Source organism: Bombus pascuorum, chromosome 4, assembly GCF_905332965.1.
Source record: "Bombus pascuorum chromosome 4, iyBomPasc1.1, whole genome shotgun sequence".
Taxonomy (NCBI): Eukaryota; Metazoa; Arthropoda; class Insecta; order Hymenoptera; family Apidae; genus Bombus; species Bombus pascuorum.
This window is the reverse complement of record NC_083491.1, coordinates 9,815,241-9,841,959: the sequence shown is the minus strand read 5'-3', so window position 1 is coordinate 9,841,959 and position 26,719 is coordinate 9,815,241. Positions and strand designations below refer to the sequence as shown.

The window sequence follows — 26,719 nt, the reverse complement described above, 5'->3', positions numbered from 1 at the left end:
GAATTAGTCATCGTGAAACGCTTGTGCTATGTCACAGTTACGTCATTAAGATTCAGGAATAACATAGATTCACGATCCAGAGCCCTTTCTTCGCCGTGAAGCAATTTCATTGGACGATGCGCCCGAAGCTATGGATAGTATTAGTGCGTGACACTCAACCCCTTGTAGACCCTAGCATTTCGGCCAGGCGTAAAGCTACCTGACAACAACTAAGCTAGCCCATAAACTCATCAACCATTTGAATTGATTGTACGGTATCAGGTTCAATTTACTAGTAGATCTGGTTCGTGTATCTTTCCAATGAAAATGGAAACGTATTCTGTTTCATTCGAAAATTTACGTGAAAAACGTAACGCTGTTAGATACCTGCAATAACGTATAAATTATTTGAAAAGAAACTGATAACTCCATTCAAAAAATTATTGAATTCTGCGACTGATTACTATTATAAATTTGAAATAACGAAGCTAATTATTCGTTGCGAAACTGGAACCTTCCAAATATTCAAAGCAAACGTGGAATTTTGAAAACCTAACAGCACGTAATTAAAACGAAGGAAGCTACAAAGTTATACTCTAAAATATCCAAAATTCCCAATAAATTGCAGTTTGATAAAGCACCTGGGAACATAACGATAAAATTAGAGACAAGCCAAACAAATTAACCAAACTAAGCTTCAAGGAACTAAGTAAGCCTGATCGATACCAGGCTAGAACAATCAGGAAAACCTAATCGAAGAAAAGACCGGGCGACAAATCGAACAAGGACCTAAATGCGGAGAGCATCGAGATTTTGTGAAAGGGGCGTAACGAAAGAAGAAGATAAAAGGAGCTTCGCTACAAAATCGACGTAGAAAAGATCCAAAACGATGGGTGATGGGTTTCCAGACAGACAAAGAGAGAAAGAGAGGGAGAGTAAGAGATAGAGAGAAAGAGATAATACACGAAGCGAGGGAAAAGTCCGGATACGTATCTCTCCCTCTCTGGTGGAGGACCTTGCCGTAGAAACAATAGGATCCATCTGCATCTATGAGCGTCCGCTCCATCATGCGCCGCGAGTCCGTGGTAATTTGACGCTGAGTGATCGTGCTTGTCTATCGCCAATTTAGTAAGTGGCCATCCCCCGATCTTCTCATCCTCATTCCTCGTTCTACCCTTTCTTTCGGCTGCATCGTTCGGCTGGCGTATCTGTCGATAGATCCCACCTATAATAGCAGTCGCCGGTGTAAAGACCTGGGCGCAAGCAGAATGCAGCCGTCCGGTGATCGCAGAGGTGCACGTCGATTTTCTCCCGCATTATTGGCCAATAACCTCGCGGTATCGATAAACGCGCGAATATATACAGCCTATATCGTCTCGCGCCCGGCTTACACGTGCACACAGGAGCCGCGCGTCGGATGCACCGGTGGCAACAACGACGATACCATCCCCGTTAGTTGTGCGAGCGCACGTCAAACGAAACGATCTTTCCCCTTTCCCCATTCACCGTGCATAGACGGTGTACCGAAAATTTGCAATGATCTCTCGTGCAAAAGTAAGTCGAAAATGTGGAATATAGTTCTTTCATTTGAAACTTTACTTTCAAGAAATATAAGTTTGGAAATTTGTCGAGTACACGTGTACCGGCATAATTCCTGACAAACATGTCAAGGCGCTATTTTCGCGAAAACGAGGCCTTACACGAAAAGTCTTTTTACTTATTTTTATATGTAGAATAACTTCCTATCTATTATGTTTAATCAGAAATTAGCTTATATAGTAGCTATTATGTAGTAGCTTACGAAACCAGTCAAACACTAACACAGATTTTCTAGAATGTAAACTTTTCACCTACATTTATATCACCTTTTCGCCTTTAGCAAATGTAAAATATTATACCGTGTAAAGTAGTAAAGATGATTAGCGTTAATATATGGTTCTATTTATATATGCGACGCTATAGGCCAAAACACGTACACATTGTTATAATCCCATCTACCGTGTCAGAAATAACCATTCAGACCCGCATTCTATTACCCAGTTAACTTCTCAGCTCTCCATTATACCAAAGTTAAATCACCTATTTCTGGAACACCCTATACATATCTTTATCCCTCTCTATCTCTCTGCCACCATTCCGCTCGAGCCAAGCCCGCACGTCGGCGCGAATTAAACTTAACCACAATTAGCAGGCCTGCTGCTTCGTTTAGCTACATATAACCGCGTGTAAATTGTAATAGGCTACCCCCAAACGCCGCCCCTCCCCGCCGAACCGAAAGGTACAGAGGTTACGTGTGCGCTCCTGGCAGGTTCTACAAACGGTTGGAGGTACTGGTAGACGCACACGGGGCTGTGCACAGAGCTCGTAGCCTAACGCACGAGACCGTGTGTCGGATCACGAACGTTGAATACGAGATCAGGCGGTTGCGATTCCATCGATCCACACACGGTCACCGGAGCTTAATCAGCAGGGGAAAGCCGAGCCGTGAAGCTGGCGTACGGTAACCCAAAGGGTCCCAATTTCTGCCAGATTACACAAATCCTGAGCAGTTTTCCGCGCGCGTCAAGGACCCGCGTTCCTTTGTTACAAAACGGTGACACAAGTTATCGGAGAAAGTCTGTTGCGGGGACGTTTTTTAACGAGCCCCGTTCAAAGTAATTCCGCAAAGAAAATTGGCTATTTCTTTTTTTTTTTTTTTTTGTCAAAGGTCGATGGGCTAAGTAGATCACAGAGGTAATCTGGTTAGGCAGCCGGGACCAGGCAATGTCCAGAGCCTCTGTGTCAGATTTAAAATAACGGGTTAAAAGGTTTGATGGCTTAGATATAAATTCTGCTCTTGATAGTTACGTGAGCTGGTTTAAAAGTTTTACAGATTATTTTTTTCTTTTCGTTAGTCAAGGTGATTATTTTGAAAATAGAACTGTTGTAAGGTAATACATTCATGGAGAATTTGTTTCTATTCTTTATCGATAATCATACGCGAAATGAAAATGTGACATTTATAGTGCTTCAGATTACAAGAAATATATCTTCAAATCTATATCATATATACATTACATTTAATTATATATAAAATTGTATTTAAGTATACATCTATATTTATATATTTAAATTTATAGGGAGAATATAGAAATATATCTTTCCATGGCATAATTACAATGGTTATACAAAATTTCATACATCATGCTGGTATATTTGTTTTGTGACGAAGTTATCAATTTGAGATATAAAGGGCTCAATTTCGTTATTTTCGGATGATATCATATACGTACTCATCTTTTTTATCTTTGAAATATTGTTTTAATTAAAAAATCTTTCATCAAACATGAATTGTATTAATTATCCGATTTATGGAAGATTAATGGTTTGGCTGAAACGATATACTGCATCTGTAGCGTTTTCTAATGAAATTATCAGCCAAACTGACCGACGCGACGGTAAATATCCATTTGCAAACATAATTCACTATCAAGTGAGGATGATATTTATGGGGCACTACTCGTTTTGTATGAATCTCGTTTTTCCTTTTGCAAGGTGATGGATCGACTTGATAGCTGACGCGCTATCGTCCCAGGAATAATAGTGTAACGTATTAGAAAAAGTATTGGTTCATCGCGGCACAGGAAATTTATTGGCGATGAGATTAGAAGCTCTTACATGTCATCGACACAAGTAATTTACACGAAATAAACCAATAAATGCTTTGTCACTTTGTGTTAATTAATCATTTGTCATTAGTTTACGTTAAACTTTATATATGAAATATTAAACTAAATCAAATATTTAAACTTTATGCTTGCATATGAAAGTATTGCATAGTATTAAAGAATTTAGTATTAAAAAAGTGTTTTATATAGACTGCCAGGATATTACTAATAAATTATTTACTGACAGTCCTATTTTTAAAGGACTTTTACTCTGTTGAAATTACTCTTGAGAAGAATGAATATGAAATCAACATACAAAACTAGGTTAAACGAATATAAAATTGTTAATAATTTAGACACTTTGTTACTTTCATTGCTTTTCCTGCTTTGCGAATGTTTATCCAAATAGTCGGTTGTAAAATTGTGAGGAAAATTAGAAAAATAAAATCTTACGTATCTTCTTTATTAATATTCAACGGATTTTATTCAAAAACGTATTCCCAACTCTTTATTTTAATGCCATATATAGAGTTTCTTAAAACAGTCAAATGGTTAAAGAAGAAATTACATAAAAAATGAAACATATTAAAAAAAAATATATTTTTTCTATTTATGTGACCATCTATAATATTACACAAATTTTTGTGTATTTCAAAATATTCTTCACGAAAAACTACGTAAACTCGTACACGACTTTGCTATTTTTCTGCATTCTCGGATCGATGGCTGATGTCATCTCCTAAACATAAACTTCTTCCAATAAAAAGAAATATGTCGAATGTCATCAGAGATTCTCTAACTTTATGCGACGTATCAAGTTTCGAAAGTTTGAAAATCCGCGTATATCATTTGAGATATATCGTGTATCGTTCTCAAAAATGTCGAACACACGTATACGTAAATCAACTTATTACCAAATAACTGTACAACGTGACGATTTCCAATCTACGCTGATCTACACGACACCTGTATTACGAACTATGCTGATGGCAACTGAATGGTACACCGGGTATCTAATTTCCGTTCTACATTCACGGATGGTGGTAATAATTTTCGCGAGATACCTACGTTGTGCGAAACGTCCAGCGGTTTGCAGAGATTTGCAAAACAACAGTTGCACGCCGCCGTGTGATATTGTACCTTATACGAGATGTACGTAAATATTCAATGTTGATTGTCAACATTTATCATTAAATACTGAAACATTATGTGCGCTAGTATAACAGAATTATTTATGCGCCGATTAAATTACTATATGTAACTCGCTTTTCAAATCAATCGATCGTGATTTCTGTAGCTGTATCAATTTAAGTATACTAATCCTTGATGTCGTAATTCATGTACTGTCATTCGTGACGTTGAAGTTTAAACAAGCATATAGATATATTAAATTAAACAATATTCGTATCGAATATTGTATTGTATCTGTAAATATTTGTATTGTATTAAAAAGTTGTATTTTCTCAACTATTAATAGTTAACAGGCATACATTTTTTTCCGTCGTTTTCGTAAAGAAAATATAACACGTTAATATTTAAAGTCAATTTTATAGACAACAAATAGAGTTATCGTTTACTTTATTAATAACTCGTGTATGCAACATCGAATGTGAAAGGTTTAAATACGGAGGTAGTAATTTTTACCAGTTCATTAAATTAGTTAATCCTGATATTTAAAATCTAAACTTTATCTTTCATAAACACAAAATTAAAATCGATAGATACAAATCAATTTCAGTCAGATTTGTTACAGTTCTTACGAATCGAAGTATGATATACTTGATCTTTGAATGAGTATTTGCGGAATATAACGTTACGTAAAGTAACATAGAAACCATAAATAAAAGAATTATTACGTTCACGAGATTAAAAATCCATATGTGCATGATGAAAACTGTAAAACATTCTAATCCTGTCAAACTATAATTTACATTAATCTACATGACATACTGGTCTACTATCGCATCAAAAAAGATATGTGCCTTCTACCCCCTTTCACAGCATCCAACAATTTCAATTAAAACGTATCGTTCAAACAAAACCCAAACACCAACAGCCTGGCCTCTCAACAGCTGAAAACTTTGCAATTATCTACTATACAACCATCTACTGGAACCTCGATATGCAAATCGACAGGTCGAACGTTTGTTCATCGCGTGCCAGACCGTTTGACCCTGGTCAGCCGAAAATTCGAAGAAACCTCATCAGTGACAAATTGAAGAACAGAATCAAAGGGAGCGCCAGGCCTTGATTGGAGCCGCGAGTACGCCCACCTTCTGTGTCTGAATGACAGGACCGGCAAGCAAACAACGTGATTACATTGTCCGTGCCTAGGAACGTTGAAATTCCATGTTCGAACGTGTGTACGCGTGCACGCGTGCCGGATATAGGGGATGACCGAGCATTGCCGGTGTATCCGATGGGATCGATCCTCGCATCCAACTGTCAAAAGTTCTCCGAAGATGTTGCGCCGCGAATCCTCACGCGTGTAGTTCGAAATTCGAGACTTTTTAAAATAGCAACGTAAATTGTACGACTAGTAAAATATACGGTAGCTCACGAAAGTATCCGAACATTTATAGAAACATTATGCTAAAAGACTTGTAGAAGATGATACGTCTATGTATAATACACACAATATATATTGTACAGAAAAGTTCTCGCTGGGAAGTGTTCAAATATTCCTACAAACTACTGTAGATTAATTAAATTTTCATAGAATTAGAATATAAATTTTTCAAGACACTGCTTGAACATAATAATCTTGTTTAATTGCTTTGAACGTAATAAATCTTTTATTTAAGGACCTCCTATTTTTGTGTGTGAAATTTCATTTCTATCTATTCCAACCAATTCCTTGCTTCTTATATCTTTTCTTTGTGAACGCGAGATACGCTATACCTTCTCATTCGTTCATTAAATATATCAAAAGCTGGTAGTGCTTCATAATCTACAAGTTTGATTAATGCGTGCAAATTTTTAAACTGAATTTGGAGATGTTGAAGCTTAGATCGTTCGAATAACGTTTCATTTCTATAAAGTAAAAATGTGTGTAGAAAATCGAAAACTCAGAAACAACAGAGAAATCACGCGCTCATCACAACTTCGACTTAAAACAACTGCCAACAGAAAAGATGTTCAAATCTTCGTTATGGTCGTAGGTCACGGCTTGGCTCTAATCTTTCATTATCTTCAGGATGAAGACTTTATTAACATCGTTCGTATAGACTCCGGCGAGTGTGTTTCGCCGGTTGACGAAAGACTGCGTTCGTATACTCGTATATCGGGTGAGGGCGTATTTGTGAGAGAGTAGTGACGGTCGCGGGCGTGTTATTCGAGGAGGACATCTCGAGTTTCAGTGGAGAACAAACGGCACGTCGTGTACACGTCTACCGACGACCCTATAGAGATTGCGAGACCGTTCTTGAGACTTAATGAATGAGACTTCGTGAGAAAGGAAGGACGTATAGGAGGTGAAAGCCAGCCGAAGGGAGAGGGGTTTCGCAGGAGGAAGAGAGACGGACAACAAGGGAATATAAAGGAAAGACAGAGAGCGAGAAAGAAGAGTCGATGGGTTAGTTTGGATGGTTAAAGCCAGGTCGTTACCCGATTTCTCTGCTCTCTTCCTCTCGCTACAAACAGTACAAACTTTTGCCGTGGATGGATTCGATGACACCGCAAAGAGGCGTACGTAACTGGCTGTGCATTCTAAGCTTGAGAAAAAAGCAAGAGAAGAGAAACGAGGGAAGAATCACTGGCGAGGAAAGAAGAGAAGATGGGGAAACTGGTCCCTTCGTCGACCTCGATTTTTCCTGCTAAGGATGCCTCTCTGCTCGGTCGGCTTCGCCCATAAAGTCGTGACGAGGTTCTCGTTGGATTAGCCTCGACACCCTTTTCTCTCCTCGTCGGTGCGCTGCTCTGCAATTTGTATCGCGGAGACGAAGGAGTCCACGGAACAGTGGAAGCGAGAGAGGAGGACACAGTCGGGGTTTTAATCTGCATTGGATTATATCCTCAAAGGACGATGCATTTCATTATGTCGAAGCCACGCGGGAAAGTGGGCGCTTGTTTGTGCATGCCACTGTACCCCCAGACTCCAAGACTATACGCGGAGAATAAAGAACATTCATCGTGGCTGAGTAAAATCCCTTTGCGTTATCACTTTAGACACCCGTCTATTTACCATAGAGAATGAAAGTACTGTCGAAATGCTATAATCTTTTTCATACCTTTGCACGCGGCTGAGTCGTAAATCACGGGAATTCATTTCGACGTTTTCACGCGGCCGCGACTTTCTTCTCTTTTTCGACCGTTCTTTTTTGTTGGCGAATGGCGAGCGGAGAGCTCGACGGATCCGACCCTGATTTTCGTTTGATCAATAAAAAATTGGAGGGCAAACCGGCTGTTACGAGTAACGTCCGTGTGAAGGCTCGTTACGAAATCGTAGGGTTCGATCGTGTGAGGATGATGAGACTTTTGTACGGCCCGGTACTTCGTTATTTCTACGAGATGAATGTGTATAATGTCCTATTGTATTTTATTGTAAGCATATTTTTTAATAAATACATGAAAGGATCATGCAATTACTTTAAAGTATTTTTCTAAAAAAAGAACAGTTTTCTGGCTTTCGAAATGTTAGAAATTTTATACGTCAATATCTTGATGATTGATTCACGAAAGATTCTCATGCATGTTAAAAAAATTGCAGGTATGCTTCAAATATTACAATTCAAGCTCTTCAGGACGTTGCATACATTTTGGACAGAAAGATAATGAAGTCATTATAGAGATCTGCATGTTATTGCATGTTGTACATTTTTTGTTTTACCCAATTTTCTCAAAAAAAAACTTGCTTTGAAAGCTTTGTTTGAATGTAAAAATCGCATTTTTTGCTCAACTGAAATTCAATCTGTCCAGCTTTATAATGAGACTGTGTAAAATATAAGCATAATATTTAAAAGCTTTTCCAGACGGTCAAAATTTTACTCCCATTGCTTTGTTACAAATTGAATGTTATTTTAATTAGTGACAAATATTTTTCGTGCTTTTGCATTATATAGTTTCCATTATATTTACATATTTTCCTTCTACGGTGCATCTAGGCACTTCATTAAGAAAGGGACAATATTCCGGCGAAATAAATGTACGAACAAGGAACAGTGGGATTAAATATATGAGTGGCAAAGAGAAAGGGATGAGAAAAATAGCCATAGATAAGAAAACTTCCACCCATATTTGTTACGTATACGTGATAAAAGTTGAAATATGTAGGGGATTTACACGAGTTTCATTTATGTAATTCATAGCTAGAAAAATGAACTTACATAATGAAAATTGTTTCTTTAGACGGTAATAATTTAGATTATAATAACTGATAATTATTAGAAGATATTTTCAAGCATATTTCATGAAAATTATTGTGAAAATCCAATGCTTTCATTGCTATAAAGACTATCTTCGTTTATTTGGTCTTAAAAACCTAATTTATGTCATAGTGACTATCAATACAATTTAAAATCAAAAATATATACACACTCTGACCGTTACAAAAACTAATTAATGTATATTTATATAATTTATAAATATTCACAATTAACTACCACTACTTTGAGACCAACAAAATTCTTTGAGAGATTAATAATGGGTGAAAATCAGCTGTGAAACAGCCACGTTATTTCACGTATTAGTGATCTAGGATTAACTTAAATGTGACTTAATAACTTAAAGAAACAACCATTTACTTAGCTAAGCGATTCTTAGTGTTACTAATCTTGTAATGTTTGCAAGTGATAAACATGTACCTATGAGCTTACATAGTTGGACAAAATTGAATTGGATCATAGTCGTGCTTGGTTTGTTGCCTACGTTTCGTTAAGCCTGTTATACATAAACAATGAACGATATTGATTTCCCAGCTTCGTTAATATGGTACAGTTTACCACTGCATACATTTGTAGACACTAATTCAGAACATGTAATTTGTTTTCAGTGGCAATTTATTATCTTGTTTGTTACTTATTCTATAAGTGTATTGTATAAATGCATATAATATGCATTGGAAGTCTTAGCGATCATGTTATCGATCATGTTATTATAGCTATGTAATATATCATTACAGAATTATACAAAGTAAATTTTTATAATTCATAACTTTCTTCTATAATCGAATATTATATTATACATGGAATTACAGAAGCTAATTTTTTAGAATTATAATAACGATTTTTCTATAATTAAATATATTTATAAATAAATTTAATTATATATTTTTCTATAATTATATATTGCAGAATTGTAGAAAGGCGATATTAGTATTACAGGAAACATGATGGAACTTGAATTTTACGTTATTGATTCTAGCAGCGTAACGAACTCCAGTAGAATGTTGAAGTTTGATTTGCACAATGGGTTAAATATTATACGTAAAAACCAGATTAAACAATAGAAACGAATGAACAACGTTCCAATCCCCGCAGACACAGCCGTGTTTAAACAGTTGGGTATCGAAATTTCACGGAATCAGAAAACGAAACCTTCTGTTTTGTCTATCAGATGTAATTGCTCGCTTTGACGTCAATTGTGTGTTGTAGGGATCTATTCAAGGATTCAAATCGGTCACGTAGAATGTAAGTTCTAAAAGGTTGAAACGGGTTAGGTTCTCTTTGAAATTCAATTAGAATAGGTTTTCGGGGCAATTGTACGAAGCTGCCACGAACGAATTTCGATAGTCTTTGCAAGTAGGTATAGAACTGAAACACAATCGATCTAGAGGAAAAAAGACTCTTGTGGAGATAAAAGGTGTACAAAGCGTATAAAACATACACTTTGGCAATACAATTCTTCTACTGTTTACTGATTATGCTCGCAATTTAATTATAGTATTTTCTATTAAAATATTAAAGGAAATATGAGACGTAACATTTTCCTGCATATAAAGTTATACCAAATTGTTATCGAAGTCGCGTAAACAATTAGAAGTTACATTTACAAGTTGATAAACTTTTTAAACAATTAAAGTGATAGTCATTAAAGTATCTAAACAGAATATTAAATACAAAAATTGAATAAATATAGGTATAATAAATCTTCTTAAATGTATAAAACGCAACAATATGAATTTATTCGCTTTTTACGAGCAATATTAATAATTTCCATGAAAGTAGAGCTACTATAAAATTTGTAACGTTTGTAAATTTCCATGGCTTTAGTTACTCATTGAACTTTAATTTAATAATTGACAGGGAATAATTTTTACGCGTCGGAAAGGAAAGGAAGATTAATGCTATTTAATATTTTATTCGATAATTCGATAAGAACTCGAGAAATATGCTAAAAAGACTGTAATTTAGACTGCAATTTATAACTCTCTATTACGTGTTCTCGTACGATATTACTCTTTCGGGTATCAAGTATCTAGTCCATTTCACAAGGTCGTAAGAACAATACGATCGAACGATTCGTTTGAATACGAGTGTCGTTCGTAGTTCGCTGAGTCGTCGATACAACATGGAAATGAATTTCTACGATCTGGTTCAATTCAGACGAAATGAGGGGTAAAAATCGCTCTTGTTCAACATGTTGCGTGTATTGCACATCATTATATAATACAAATTTCATTTTTAATGCTAAAAATGCCAAGATTAATTTGCTACGTATCGATCAGAAGTGATTATGCAAAGAGAATTTCGTTTCTCTCTGATTATAACTTGTACAATATCTTCTAAGTAAATTAAAAATGACAATTATTAAAAATTTTGCAAATGAATCAATATTCCAGAAGACCATCAAGAGTTTCTTAAACCAAACTGATCAACTCAACTATTTATGAATTTCTCGATTTTATTACTCAAATACACGAATAATGTAAATTAAAAAAGGAAAGACTAAAAGTTTTTAATTATAGAGTTGATCAGAATATTTTCGGAGTGATTAAATTAAAAAAGAAAGGTCGAATATTAATATTTCCCTCCGTTAAACATTCCTTTTTGTTCAACAGAATTTCTTCATATCTCATGTAATCGAATAATTTCGTCCTCGCTCTCACACACAACAAATTTGAGCAAAACGAGGAAAAGCTACGTGTGTTTTCATTATCACGACAGCGTTTCACACAGTCCAACCACGAGTTTTATAATTTCTTCAATTTCCGGATGAAGGATCCCGCTTGCCATATTAGAAAAACTGGCACGGATGTTTCTTCGTGAGTTCTCAGCACCGAGTGGTCGTTTTTGTGCTTTATAACACGATTCGTCGTGGATTGTAAGAACAACAATGGAGTTTCACCTGTGAACAAGTGAAAGAAAATACTCGGACCCTTACTCGGCTGTGGGAAGCGAATGAGTGCACGGGCATCGGTCGCCACGGTACCTTCAGGTGGCAACTTACGATCCAATAAAGTTTCCACCCCCTTCTCGGCCGCCTCTTGTGCAGCTGCGACCACGATCTTTCTTCCCGCGGGGTGTGCATTTGATTGGTAAAAGTTACCTTAGTTTTTAAGCCAATTAAATTGTACGAATGGCACACGAATCCAACTTCGTGTAACCTTTTGCAAGCCACTGTCGAGTTACGAAAGCTTTCCCTACCTAGACGTGCTAGTTACTAATGTTCAAATTTATTTCATTCATTTCATCCCTTGCGGAACGACTGCTGAGTGCTATCGTCGTGTAACAACCGTAAGCTCGTTACGAACGGTAGACAATTCACGGATTCATTTCTTTTTATTCAGTTGTCATTGCGTGGGATTCTAGATACCGTTCTTTAGATGCATAAAGAGGTCTCTGCTTTGAGTTGTTCAGGAAATATCGCCATTGCAGTTTCTCTTCAATTTTATGAATTAGGAGATGTGTTCTGATTGACAAATAGATTGTCTCACGATAACTTTTAACCAAGAATCTCATCTATTGTACTGTACACACAGTAGACCATATTTTCTATTTCATAAAATAGTAATATTATAAATTCCCTGAATATTCTAAAAAAAAAGATTTCTATAATTAGTATCTAAATTATGCAAATGGACTGATTCTGAATATATATATTTATTTATTGAAATGAACTTATATATAGAAAGTTCATTTCAAGTGATATATTTGCATATAAAGATATATTTCGATATACAACGATGTTTATTTGTAGATACACGACATTTGACAAATTCTTTTATGTTTTAAATCGTGCAGGCAATATGTAAGACAGAAAGGTATATTTTATTTGATAAATCATCGATGCCTTAATCAACCACACACCTATTTAACGAGAAGCTTAAAAAATGTTACTAATTGCAACAATTTGCACTTTGATATCGAACAGTATCGTGCAACAGCTATGAATAACATAGTGGAAGTAAATCTTGCTAGAATAAGACAATCTACCTATACATACGTCGTATCGAGGAAAGCATGTATCATGGTAAAACGAAGATTGAGGAAACACATCTCAGTGAACAATACTAGAAATTATTACTTCGACGACATAGAGCATAGAAAATACAGGAATTAGAGTATTCATCAAGAGAAGTACAGACTATAGTGAACCATAATGACTTATGGTATAAATAAAGTAATAAATATGTTTTCGAAATGGAAAACACAGTTTCGAGAAAGACACCGACAAATATATGCTCCGTTGTCAATATAGAAAAGCTCTTTGATGTAGTTTTTGTCTCTTTGCTTCGTGCAGATTAGAAAGATAGATAGAAGCTGAAATCCTAAGGAAGATAAAATAAGACACGAGAGAAGTATAATTTTTGCTCTGTAGAGAATAAAAAAGAGAGGGAGAGGGAGAATGTTAATAGTGGTTTGTCGTAGAGAATAAAGCTATTGCAATAATGAAGACATCTGAGTGTGGAGATCTAAAATTAATTGGGTTATTATATAACTTACTGCCCCGTAATAGGAGGATACTTTTAAGGAATGTTTTATAACTGTGGGTTCTCCATTAAAAGGAGAGAAAATGTCGACAGTGAACAGGAGATGTAGGGAAACTGAAAAATATACTGTTTCATAAAGACACGATATAAAAATTCTAAAATGTAAAAATAATGTAAAAATTAATATTCACACAAACACACACACACAAGTTATGGTGAGCAAGATTGAGATTTGATAATAATAAAACTACCATTTGTTTCATTAAATATATACAATTTTTCTGTCAAAATGAAGAAAAAATTCCTGAAATAATATATGCACTTATTAGTCTGAGATGGTCAAATAACTAGAGCTTCCAGTATTTTATGTTAACGATTTTTATAAAGAGGCCAAACACAGACTATAAACATATCATATCATTTTAAATACTCCATCGATATTGATATACGGTACAAAGAAAGATCGTTATGAAAAGGTTTAATTTATATTCAAGTATGTAAAGAACATAAATAAGCAAGTAGTCATGATACTGAAGAAAGTATCCCCGTACATATATACTACTAAAAGTGCTATGTGTAATATACAATTTATACGGAATGAGTAGAAGAGTGGAGGTGGAAAGAAGTGGAAATAAAAATTGCGGACGCTCGTGGTCCATCGACTACGTTTGACGACGAGGTGGAAACAGTATTTGCTTTGTGACACATCTCACATTCCTGACAAACATACAAACATAGCCCCTCGTAACTCGCCGATACGAGACTACGTTATAGGGGTTTTCTCTCTGCTCCGTAACCTCGACTGGTTTCCTGAAACCTTCGGCTTCATGTTGTTTTACGATTCTCTAAAAATGCTCGTTTACCGTCGCAACAGGAATGCGTCATTTCGTCATTTTACACGCAAGCAGAACGACAAGAGCGCTATTAGCCTAGCGATAGCTGTCATTTCACGTGGTTCCACTCAATTGTTCATGTGAAACGTTTACTATCCCATAAATATCGTGTACCGACCTGGAACCAGCTATTTTCCTGTTTATACATTGAAAATTGCATATCTTGTTCGATTCGTTTAATTGCACGGTTTGACGATTTATAGAAAGAGAATAGGATTTTGATTAAATTTATCCATTTTTATAAGATCTTTGAAATTACTATGTTACTTATTTTATGTTGAAAACGAAATGACAATGTGATTGAATTGGTAAACTAGAAAGGTGATAAATTAGAAACTACGATAAGCAATCGAAAATGAATTGTTGTTACTGCCTTATTTGGAATCTCAGATTGTAAAGGATCGGTATATTTAATATTTTAATTATAATCTCACCAATATCTATGATATATACGTTATATACTATATTTCAATATAAAATGAAAATGTAAATGATTAATAACAAGTAGGAAAACCATCATGTATTACGAGTTTCGCAAATTTACTTTCTATTGCTTTTACGATTCCTATATAAAGCTCTTGTTTTCCTCTCTGATTAATTTATGATTATTGTTGAAACGTTCTTGTCACTGATTTCCAAGTAAACTGCCAGTAATTTGTATGCTGCGAGCCTCATTACTAATCGTAAAATTCTGAAAACGGTAAGTACAACTGAAAGTAATAATTTGTTGTAGCGAGGGAAGTTTCGTCATTAAAAGTTAGTTTCCCCGCGGTTAATCGTAATTTTGTTCAAAAGTAGAAGTAAATAGTGTGCCACGTTTTACAAGCGCTTAAGTGAAACGTAGAATTTTTTGCATTTTATTGCTGCAATATGTACGATAAGTAATATAAATACATAAAACAAATAGACAAACAAATATAATGATAAAAAATATAATAAATATAATAGACAACAATGATAATTTAATAAGTAGAATATGTCAAGCATAAATCAGGTAGTAAGTAAGAAAGTCATTGGTCAATAAAAAAATATAAAAACCGACACATATATGAATTCAACGTTGAATAACCCATTAAAACAAACAAAAAGAGAATAAATATTTATAATATCAAAAGCTGATTTACCCCTTAAAAAAGCATAATTCGATGTCAAAAAGGATTGTAGAAAAATCTATGTGAAACGTATAAAATATTACCGGAGTTTCGAAACATCTAATATCCAGTAGTGACTGTCCCTTTCTGAGTTTATCGAAAGATACTATTTTATAAATTAAAGAATATAATTCATTTATCATTCCGTTATACAGCTTTAAATAACACATTCAAAGAATTCTCCTTAACAAGGGCCGATGTACTACTTTAAAATTGTTTAAAAAGTACAACCTATACGATGCTCGAGAATGCACAATTCAAAGAGGGTCTTGTACTTCATTACATACCCTTGAGATCCGCTTACTGTTTGCAATTAACTTAAACTTTACCCTTTGACAATTAATACCGTTTAAGGCGGCTGCTTGTATGCCCTTACCGTTTGAAGGAATGTTTTAAGAAACTGATATTGACTGATATTACGAAGCGTGGCAAGAAAGTTTAGAAAATTATTCGTATACAAATTTTGAAAAATAATGACAAGGTTGTGGATATTTATTCAAAATCATATTTCTCTAAATACAATTAAAGAAATTAAATTTAAACAGAGATTTGTTTCGTGTATTAAATATTTTAACGATTATTGTACTTTGGATATTTTTGAACATTTATTTTGTGTACTTTTACATGTTTAAATTTCTTATAATTGCATAAAAATTCGTAGTTCTCTAATGATTTAAGGCTCTGAATGAAAGCAATACACGACACAAAAAATACATATATAGAAGTTCGATCTGATGGTCTGCAATTAATGTCGTATATGTTCTGCGGTGGCATTCAGCAGTTTCTATTGTAAGGAGAAAAAATAGGCCGATCGGATTGCTTGTCCGGGATTCGAATCCAGATCTTTCATTTACCAAGCGCTGCTCTATCAATTGAGCAATCCGGGCCATCGATAGATTTTTCTCTCCTTAAGTCTAATAATTTAGCAATGGCTACTGTCATCGATATATAGAGAAGAAAGATTCTAGGTTGTTAATACTTTCCAATTCAATTTACTTTTTAAGAAACGTTTTCGAGAAAACTACAATTATTTTAAACACATCTTTAATTCTCTTTGATTGTATATTTACTCGTCAGCAAAAGAAGATTATAATCGATTGTAATTCCTCATCTAAAAACATTCATGTAACAATTAAGTATCATTAATAGTATGACTATGATTAATGACTAATACATAACAAAAATAAAATAATGCAAAATGTAACGTTAATAAAGTATAAAATCGTAATATCAAATAAATGACACAAAATATTTAAAAAGAGAAAATGGTAGAAATATAAATACAAGCTTTGTATTTATCTCATGGCGTTACATATAGTGTTAAATATTATATCGCACGAAATAAAATGCATTGTCATAACTGCGAATATTTACATAAATTCATATTTTTATAAGCACAACTCAAAAAAAAAAAAAAAGAAAAACAGTGCATAAATAAAAATGTGTTCCCTCAAAATATTGATATTAAATATAATCTCCCAAAAATTATAACGTGTACTCTTCCTATTATGTGTATTACATACATTTCATATTTTTAAGTTAAAACCTGCCCAAATTTACAGTGAGAACAATCAACAACAAGTAATAGATCAAAATTGACTGTTCGAAACCGAATGAACACGCTGTTCTGTCAACACTGTAAATATGCAAGCGCACAAATTACATATCTGTTCCGAAGCGGGTGTACTTAGTTTCGACTGGTTTGAACAGTCTACGAAACGTTGTTACCGAAATGACTTATTTCTTGCCGAGGTACGAAATGTTCTCTGGAAATTCGACGGATTCCTCGAAATGGCATTACCAGTAAAAACCAGCAAAACCAATCTTCTCACCTGCCAACCTCGCAATTCCTCATAAGCCAAGGTATCTTGTGTGCACGCGTACTACTAATTTTCTCTCAGTCTCATCGTGTGAAGCACCTAAGGTCGATTTTCTTCATAACCGTACGTTGTTCCGTAGCGACGGCCCTTTTTACAATGGCGCGTGTTCGAGAAAATAACATACTTCCCCTGTCCCGTGTCCTCCCTTCGCCACCGCCATGAAAATCCACCGGTAATGGAATTTGACAAAGGCAGGGGACGACCGTTGCTGGCTTCTGTCATGTAGCTTACGAAATTATTCGATGTCTAGTTTCTTCCTACAGGGGAAGTCGCCAAAGTATTTGAACACTTACCATAGGAAACTTTTATATACACATTGTACATTTTATTATGTGCATTGACTATAAAAAACATTTTTATACCGTTGTATTTATTACAGCATTCGTATATTAATTAATTAAATCCAATTATATTAAGTTTCATATAATTTCGTATTACTTTCATATGACTACAAAAACTTAATACTATTATGAAAATTAAATGTGAAACTTAGTAAAACAAAAAGCACTTCATTGGAAAATAATACATTTTGTAGTCACTGTAAAACATTTTGCAATTTAATTAGTATTATAGTGAGCCACGACTGTCACAATTATATTTGTCAAATTTAAAACCAATCGGGAAATTTGTATAAAAGTTACAAGATATTTACTACAAATATTCAATAAAAGATTAGTAGGAACTGAAAAATCAGCTTTCTACGAAATATATGCTTGAACTAAGCATCTTGTTGCTTTCATATACGTTTTCAGTTTCGTTACAAACTTTATGTAATTATAATAGGTCTCAGTACAGTGCTAATAAAATGTCAGAATGTTTCGTATAAGACACATGATATATTTATAAAAAGTGTCTACAAATATTCGAACACTTTCGTGAGTCAGTGTAGTTCGAGCCATTCTTCTTCTTTCTTTTTCTCCTTATTTTCGGCTACAATTTGATGAAAACTCTTTGCAATCAATTAATTCAAAGCAAAAATTGAATTACGTAGCGAGAAAAATGTTGCCAGCGAACTTTCATCAACGTGGAAGTCAGCGTGTATCCGCTGCCACCGTATTGCTCGTAGTCCCCGAGGATGACGACGTAGGATCTCATTATTCGATATGGCTAAATACGTGCATCTAGAAAATGAAATGTTCCTCGCATTTGGATCGTACAGCAACGGTAGCGATGTATGGCTTAACTAACTTCCACGCGAGCAAAATTTCACGAAAGTTTATTCGCTGTGTTCCGTTGGTATGTAGCTGTCCTTTATTAAAACTGTATTTATTGGTCTTGGCCTCTTTTTAACGCATTATGAATTCAAATATAGGATGATGAAGTTCCAATATGGAAGAATGTTTCGTGGAAATTTATTTCTCAGTTTAAGTTTGTCGTAGATTAGAGATTTTTATTATATTGCGTTATAACGTATGAAATACTGCTTTGAATTCTTTAGATTCCTCATTCCCTCATGCTGAAGATGGCTATTCACGTTTACCTTAATTTTCTTTTACTAATTACATAGTTGCAGTGAATATCGTGTAACTTCCATATACATTTACTAAAATTGATCCCAAATTTTAGCAATACTATAGACGTATGTTCTACATAAAAATATATTCCATAACACACACAGCATACGTGTATACATATATAAATATTTTCTACGATAAGCTATGAAATATTTTCGTGAGCCTCTGTACATTAAGAACGGTAGATGAAAATTCTCTTTGCAGGTAATCATTCAAAGGAGATTGAATTTAAAAATTACGAGAAACAAATCTTTGGCGGTCGTAGGCACTGAGACTAATGTACACAGAGTACGGCCCGGAAGATCTTTCAAGGGGAAAAGTTCTCTTCTTCTTTGCTTAACCTCTTTAACTTTTATAGACCAGCCTCTCAAACTTTCATACTACGATAACTTCTACGTTTCGCTCGTATATCATGCAATTATTTTAGTTGTGTATACGTATACACACAGAAAAGTATCCAACGTCAGCATTGAAAATTATTTTCGATGACACGGAAAAGCGTTTAAGGAAAAAGTTCTTCGACAAGAGGGAAGGCTTTACTTCGTGAAATTTCGAGATCGCTTCAGGATGTACCGTCGTATCTGCCCGTATCGATTTCTATGGATACTTCAACGCTACAATCTCGAATATAGAATAGTTTCGATAATGCATGTTAATGGAATTTTCACATCTCGAATAATGTATTAATAATGTAACGAATAGTTATTAGTGGTTTATAGAAAATGGGAAGTTGATACTATATTCAAAAATTTGGAAAGAAAAACAAAAATATCGTAGAATTTTATATCATTGAAATGAAACAAACTTTGGCGCTCTTATGTATGTTTCATATATAAGTCCTTTTTGATAAATCATTCCAATGTATTTTTTCTTTTTATGAAGGTTCCAGTTACAATAAATAAAGGACTTTTTACGTTTCAAGGGAAATTTCATCATAGAATTCAAATAAGAAATTATACTATATTAATCATGTCACATCGCAACCGTTTTTTACATTCTCGCTAAAATTAAAAAAAATCTTCTAACGATAGAAAAACACAATCAGGTTGAGAAAGTCTCAAGGAATGCAAGCTTAACTTTCGTATGAGTTATTTACGATCTTCATAAAAATTATTATTATAGAATACGAGTAAATCACAAGAGGAACGAAAAATCTGTTTCATTGCATCAAACGATCTATCGGCGTTAATTTATGACATAAACAACAAATTGGGAACGAAATAATTAAGTTTACAGAATTAAATGGAACGTGATTAACAGCTCAACAAGCTTTCGACTAAATAAAAATAAAGGATTTATACTGCAGATTTCGAATGAACGAATAAAGAAAAATAGAGAATTTGACTTGAATTCATCAGCGTATTTCGAATCAACGTATCCATCATCCAAACAATCAACAACAATACATACGAACGAACATTCGAATCAATAACGTTAGACACTCTGCAGGTTGTGTAGAAACGCTCCTAAACCATTAATTTCACGGGTTTCCCTTAACTGCGGATTCGATAATGACGCGTGGATTATAGGTATCACTTACCGCCACGTTGTTCAGAGTGAATGAGAGATGAGCCGGTGGTTTGGAGGGTGGTAAGCTACAATTTGCCCTCAAAGTGTCTCCGGCATCGTAACGTTCGCGTTCCGATACGATAATGGGCGTGCCTTCGGGTAGAACTGAAACATAATAATTCCATGAGTGTATCTCTTCTACTCATCGTCGACAGGTCGGTTATTCGTGCCTCGTTCAAACGATACAAACGACATTATACCGCCATTTTGCTACCTAGCCAAGCAACATATCCAATATTCAAGCGGCTATGAGGAACAGATTAGGTAGTTAGTTTTATGATATTTCCCGTCGACGTAGCTGCATGCGAAAGAAGAAAACCGAAGGATGAAATAAGAGCTTGATTAACTATCTCTGTTCAATTTTTGAAGATAATTTTTGTACAATAATTATAAAGGGATTAAAAATGCATTCAGAATACGAACATATTGATTAAGATATAAAATATATACAAAGGAAGCTGATATACATATATATGCAATGAGAGAAAGCATATTTCACAATCAATCATTCAAATTTCTAGAACCTGCAGATCAGTTCGAGCATTCCAATAGCTCTATTGTTAAATTCTTCATGGATGTTAATATATTCCATAAAAAAATAATTCATATTTAAAAAGATTAATATCGCAGTAGTTCGAAGTACAATCGAATCATCCTAATCATAATATTTTAGACGATTATGAAATTGCACTGGAAAATCAGTGCAACTATTTTCCTTCTAACGGCGATGGAATATATTATGTATTATACATCTAGGTAGTAGTAATGCAGGTGGATACGGATCGAATTAATCTTGTTCACAGCCATTTCGTTGATTTAATTCTGTAACAAGGCGTTCCACTGCGGGTTAAACGAATCGTGTTGTAACAATCTGCATTTCGCCACTACCGGGAAGATTTTCTAGAACGAAAAAGAAGAGCGAATCGAGAGAATCTCGAATCGATTGATTTGAAATAAACGAGACCTTTCGTAGTTCAACCACACGCATTCGACTTTCCATTAAGTATATTGGATTTTCGAACGCTGTCGACAAATCTTTCGAGACAATCCGAATAATGGTATAAAGTAGGTCGTGGTATTGTTACAAAATATTAACGATATAAGTTTCATTCGTGTTGGAAGAATAACAAGAACGGCTCGAGAAAATCGTGGCTCCTAGCGACATATGTACAGTATGGTACATACAGGGTGTCCCAAGTTCTTGTCAAAATGAAACTATCGCACGAAGACTACAGGAAAAGACACGGTAAATATGATACGTGCTGATTTTTTATTTTAATGTCACTTTATGATTAAAATGGAATTTTTCCACATAAAAGAGCTAACAGTAAGAAAGAACTTGTTAGAAATTAATGCTTCGGGGGACACTCTATGTACTGGTTCTATTGTGATAATAAACTTAGAAGTTGAATAGTTGGGATACAACCGTGAATTATTTCATTTGAAATTTCAAGAAAGTATTTCGTAACATCGTGAAAGTTTGGATAATTGCGCAGATACAGTACGTATTATATTTTTATATTATCGCTTCGTACATTTTTGTGGATTGGAATAGGTAACTATCGCTTGGAACGAATGTCCGTAACACGTTACATCGAAATCACATTGAATAAAACATTCAACATTGATCAATGGAAATACGTTGCCAAACAACGTTAACAAGTTCGGTTTGGAACAATATTCGGTACAAAACCGTGTTTTCGAAGTACCACCTTAATTGAAAGCTTCTGCAAATTTTACATCAAAAACGTATGTACAATAGCATCATGTTAGTCGAGAGTCATCTGCATGTGCACGTTTCAAAAATATGAAATTTGTGTTGCAATTTTTTAACTAATTAAGGAGAGGAAGACGATAAGGTAGAAAAAACATTTTTGATATTTTAAATGAGTATTTAGGTAATTAGACACGCGGTTATAAATGTAGTAATATATAGCACACAATCTTTGAGATTTTTCTATAACTATTACATTGAAGCATTACAAAAACAAGTAAGTAGCGCATTGCAATATTGTTATTACAGTCTCTTAACAAATTTATACGACGTATAAAATAAAATTAGAAAAACGAGTGTAATACCAAACTTTTGAAAATAACATAACTTCAAATACCTCGAATCTCGTAATAACAATAATAATAATGATATTGCATCATTTGGATTATAATTACGTATTGCAAGTTCCAATATTAACCAAATAATTATTTATTACAATTATACCATTAAGATTGTTATATATTACATACGACACAACTCTTGTCAAATGTTAGCATAACAAGTCACCACGAGAGAATAGGAATTGTTCCAAAATTAATTGCAGGATACAAAATGGTAGAACGTTAGTAGCACTCGTTTTACCGTGCACTAATTGGTGTCTCGTGATGCACACGCCACTTCAACAAGCTAACGAGTAGGGAGTTTAGACCGGCTATTATCGCATTTAATTTTACAATCGAGCGAATCCACAACGCACGAAGATCGTTGTTGTACCCCGCCACCTCTCTCACTTATCTAGAACCCGAACGACAGCTGAAACTAGAACCGATTACCACGAACTGAAGCGAGGGAAATAACCGTTTACCCTCTCACCTTGTCGGTGATAAACCGGTGATTCGCAAAACTATAGAACGACTAATCGAATTTCAGTTATGTTATCGTCTTCCGTCTATGGCTGCTATTCTAACCTGATTGCTCTTACAGCCACTACCAATCTACGCCCGTTTTGTACAGCAACTGCAAATATGATTTCACATTTTCAAATATAAACAAATTTCACGGAAGGATTCGTAGGAAATTGGAGAGGTAGAAACAAGATGGATCTGTTTCAACTGAGAAAACTTTGCCTACATTGGTTTAACGTTTATCTACGTTTTAATATCCTAATTATTAGGTTTCAACATGTCTGACAACCAGATTTGCCACGTAATTTTATGATACGCGTGTGATATCGTGCTGACCGAACGCAAATTGCAAATTATGAAATTTTCTGGCATGAGTTGTATAATAGCTTGGATAAAGTGTATATGCAAAAATATAAATCTGAATTTTGTATGAAAATTATGTGTCAGTTTGTGATATGTAATATATGTATAAATATGTAAATTCTAAACTGTGACTACTCGTTTCTGACAGAAGTTTGAATTTTTATCTTAACTAAAATGTAGTAAAGAATTTTCAGAATCCCAACGATTGAGCTTTTTCAATTGCAAAGGGCCATAACGAACAAATACATAATGAAACAATTTAATGAACAAAATTACTAATCTGAGAGATTAAATGGCTATAGTAATGGTTAAAATATGGACGTCAAAGATTAAATATGAAAATAAAAACGTAATGAAGATTTCATGTATGTGTGTGTGACTATAGCGTAATGAAAAAGCAGTTGATTTTGGGATTACTGTACACAACAATTTAATTGATAATTGAATATATGATTGAAAGTCTTGAAATTCGACATCGATTAACTCGCATTCCTAATAACAATCTTTTAAAGAAAGTAAAGTTACTTATGTCTCCCTTTAAATTCTTTGGTTAAAACAGTAAATCCTCTAAAATTACCTAATCAGTGTATATATTCTTGTCAAGTAATATAATTGACGCTTGCAGTAAAATGCAGCGTCTCCATTTCCATGAATTCTAAGTATAATCGTTAGTCCCTATTTACGGAGAGAATTATGTTCTCGAATTGACAATGTCCAATTACGCTGTTTAAGCTAATGGAAGGGAGCATCATGGTATTGACCAATTCTCACTGAAACAGATGAACTTGCGGAACCAGTATTAGTACACGCGTTTCAGCAAGCAAATCGATTTCCATTGATTTACAGTCGATTTGTATTTATTTATCGCTACATTCATTTCGAATCTTTTCGATTGCCTCACGATTGGTTGAAACGAGATTGCCTTAAAACATTGTATTATGAAGTTAGTACACTGCAGTAATATATAATTAACAATAAAATATAATAATATAAGCAGTAAACTTGACACGTAGTTTTAGGGTTATAAAAATCTTGACAGATAAAATCTCTCATGCTAAATATAGAGTTACATAATGAAAGGTATTATAGTAAAATTTATTATATAGTATATGAAACAATAAAGGTACAACAAATCAAATAATATTATGATGCAAAATCTAGACGTAATTAATAGATGTTAAATACTAATTAGAATAAAGTACCTAAAAGCCAATTATTTATATATATATTCATTTACGTCCGTCGTTAATTAAAACTAGAATTCTGTACAATTCTTTTTCATAACTTTCTACATTTAGAATTTTTTGCACCAACACGAATTAATTTTTTGACATGGAACCGATCGACATATAGCAGTACGTTGATCAAAGGACTATATAAACGGTTGAATGCGGTTGAGTTTAATTCCAATTTTCAGAGAGATGCGGAAATTAATATCAAAAGTCAATTCTCATTGACGCAGGAATGAAACAGCGTATTATGATTTAAGCTGCAATCTGGTTTTTCAATTTTCGATATTTACGACGAGATGAATGGAATTCAGATAGTACTAATCGATATAAAAGTCATTCTCATCGACGTTCCACGGAATCCAGAAGAAAGTACAATTTTTCTTCGACTACGTGAAAACTGCAGCAGGCCCAGATTCGTTTACTTTAAGAACATCCCACGGTATTATCGTAAAATATGAAATTCATATCCGTACCAGCGCAAAGTCTACCTCGTCTAGCGCGAAAAATTTCTATCCTTAGACCCAAGTGCTGCTAATAAAGAACCCGTTCTATGGATATTATTCTCCCGTCGACGATAACGTTTTTCACCAAAAACCTGAAATGTCGTGTCTTACATGCTCAGCTGTGAGATGACATTAACGATTATTAAACCGCGAATATTTATGTAATTTTTATAATTATTCATATTTTTCTGAATATGATTTCAGCTAGGTAGATATTTTTTTTTTTTATATTTATCGCAGTGCGTCAGGTTCGTGTAAGAAACGGATGAGGGTCGAGTAAAATCTTATCAAGTTACATGTGTCCTTTATTAGATATTTATAAGATAATAAAAGTCTTTTAAACTTTTCTTTTTAGGGTCGAATATTTGAAAACAGATGGTGAGGATACCAAATATTATAAAGATTACTCCATTACTTTGAATATTTTATATATTTTTACATCTTTAAATTTACATCAGAAATTATGAATTAAATCTAAAATTTTTTCTTTACTTTTAAAGGTAATACTAAAATACTTTTCTAACTTTAAACCACTTTGACAGATATAATATTTGTATTTTTTTACTTACATAAATGATAACTAGTAAAATGATATATCCATTACTAATAACGTTAATCATGTATATGTATTTTCATTTTGAATTTGTTAACTGTGCTTCAAATATCATTGTGTACAACTAACCTAGCACAGTCAAAGGCATATGTAACCAATATAGTCTAATCTTGCTTTAACCAACCCAAAACCTAATCCAGTCTAATATGCTTAACATGTCTGATTAGAACATAATCTACCTAACCCTGGTCTCTATTACTAAGACAGTTAAGCGTACTATCATAAGTAAGTTTTCAGCAGACGTTGTTACAACACTAAAGACTGATAAGGACGTTAATATTAAGTCCTCGAATTGGAGTCTTAAACAATAGTAAATATGTTACATAAATTTATTTCGAAATTTATTCCAAATAAATAAAATTACTGGAAATATATTCTTATGGTAGTTTCATGATCGCGGAATTCGTAAGGTTATACTACTTGTAAGTCAGTACTACTGTATGTTATATATTATTTTTCGCTGTTCGAGTCACATAAATTATAATTTTGCAGGTTACTGCGGTAATATATGGGGAAGTACGAGTGATCTGACACTGTAGCAGATGAAAAGAATGTAATTTTGTTTATTAAAACATAGAATGGAACGTACAGAAAACATTTTCTTTTAGAAAAGGCTTTATAAGAAATTTACTTCGCTATAAATAAAATATATACAAGACAATTTATTCAAATCGATTATTATTCTATTAGAAGTGTCTTAATCTATCAGTTCCTACAATTTCAATAAGATTATTCTCTTATTTTTATGCGCAGATTATGCCTTTCCAATTTGATAAGGAATATTGATAACTCTCTATAAATCGTAATACCATAAGACTTTGATTTTAATAAAAAACATTTGTAACCTGTCTTCGTAAAATTTTATTCATCCTCATGCACTTCTTATGC

General features: G+C 33.9%; 1 protein-coding gene across 1 annotated transcript in view; it reads right to left on the bottom strand.

Annotated features, from left to right (window-relative positions):
• Positions 1-26,719, bottom strand: part of LOC132905983 (uncharacterized) — a 214,074-nt gene that overhangs the window by 59,879 nt on the left and 127,476 nt on the right. Inside the window, exon 4 of the mRNA XM_060957795.1 lies at positions 20,473-20,606. Within this exon, the coding sequence (XP_060813778.1) occupies positions 20,473-20,606 (134 nt within the window). The remainder of the gene's footprint in view (positions 1-20,472; positions 20,607-26,719) is intronic.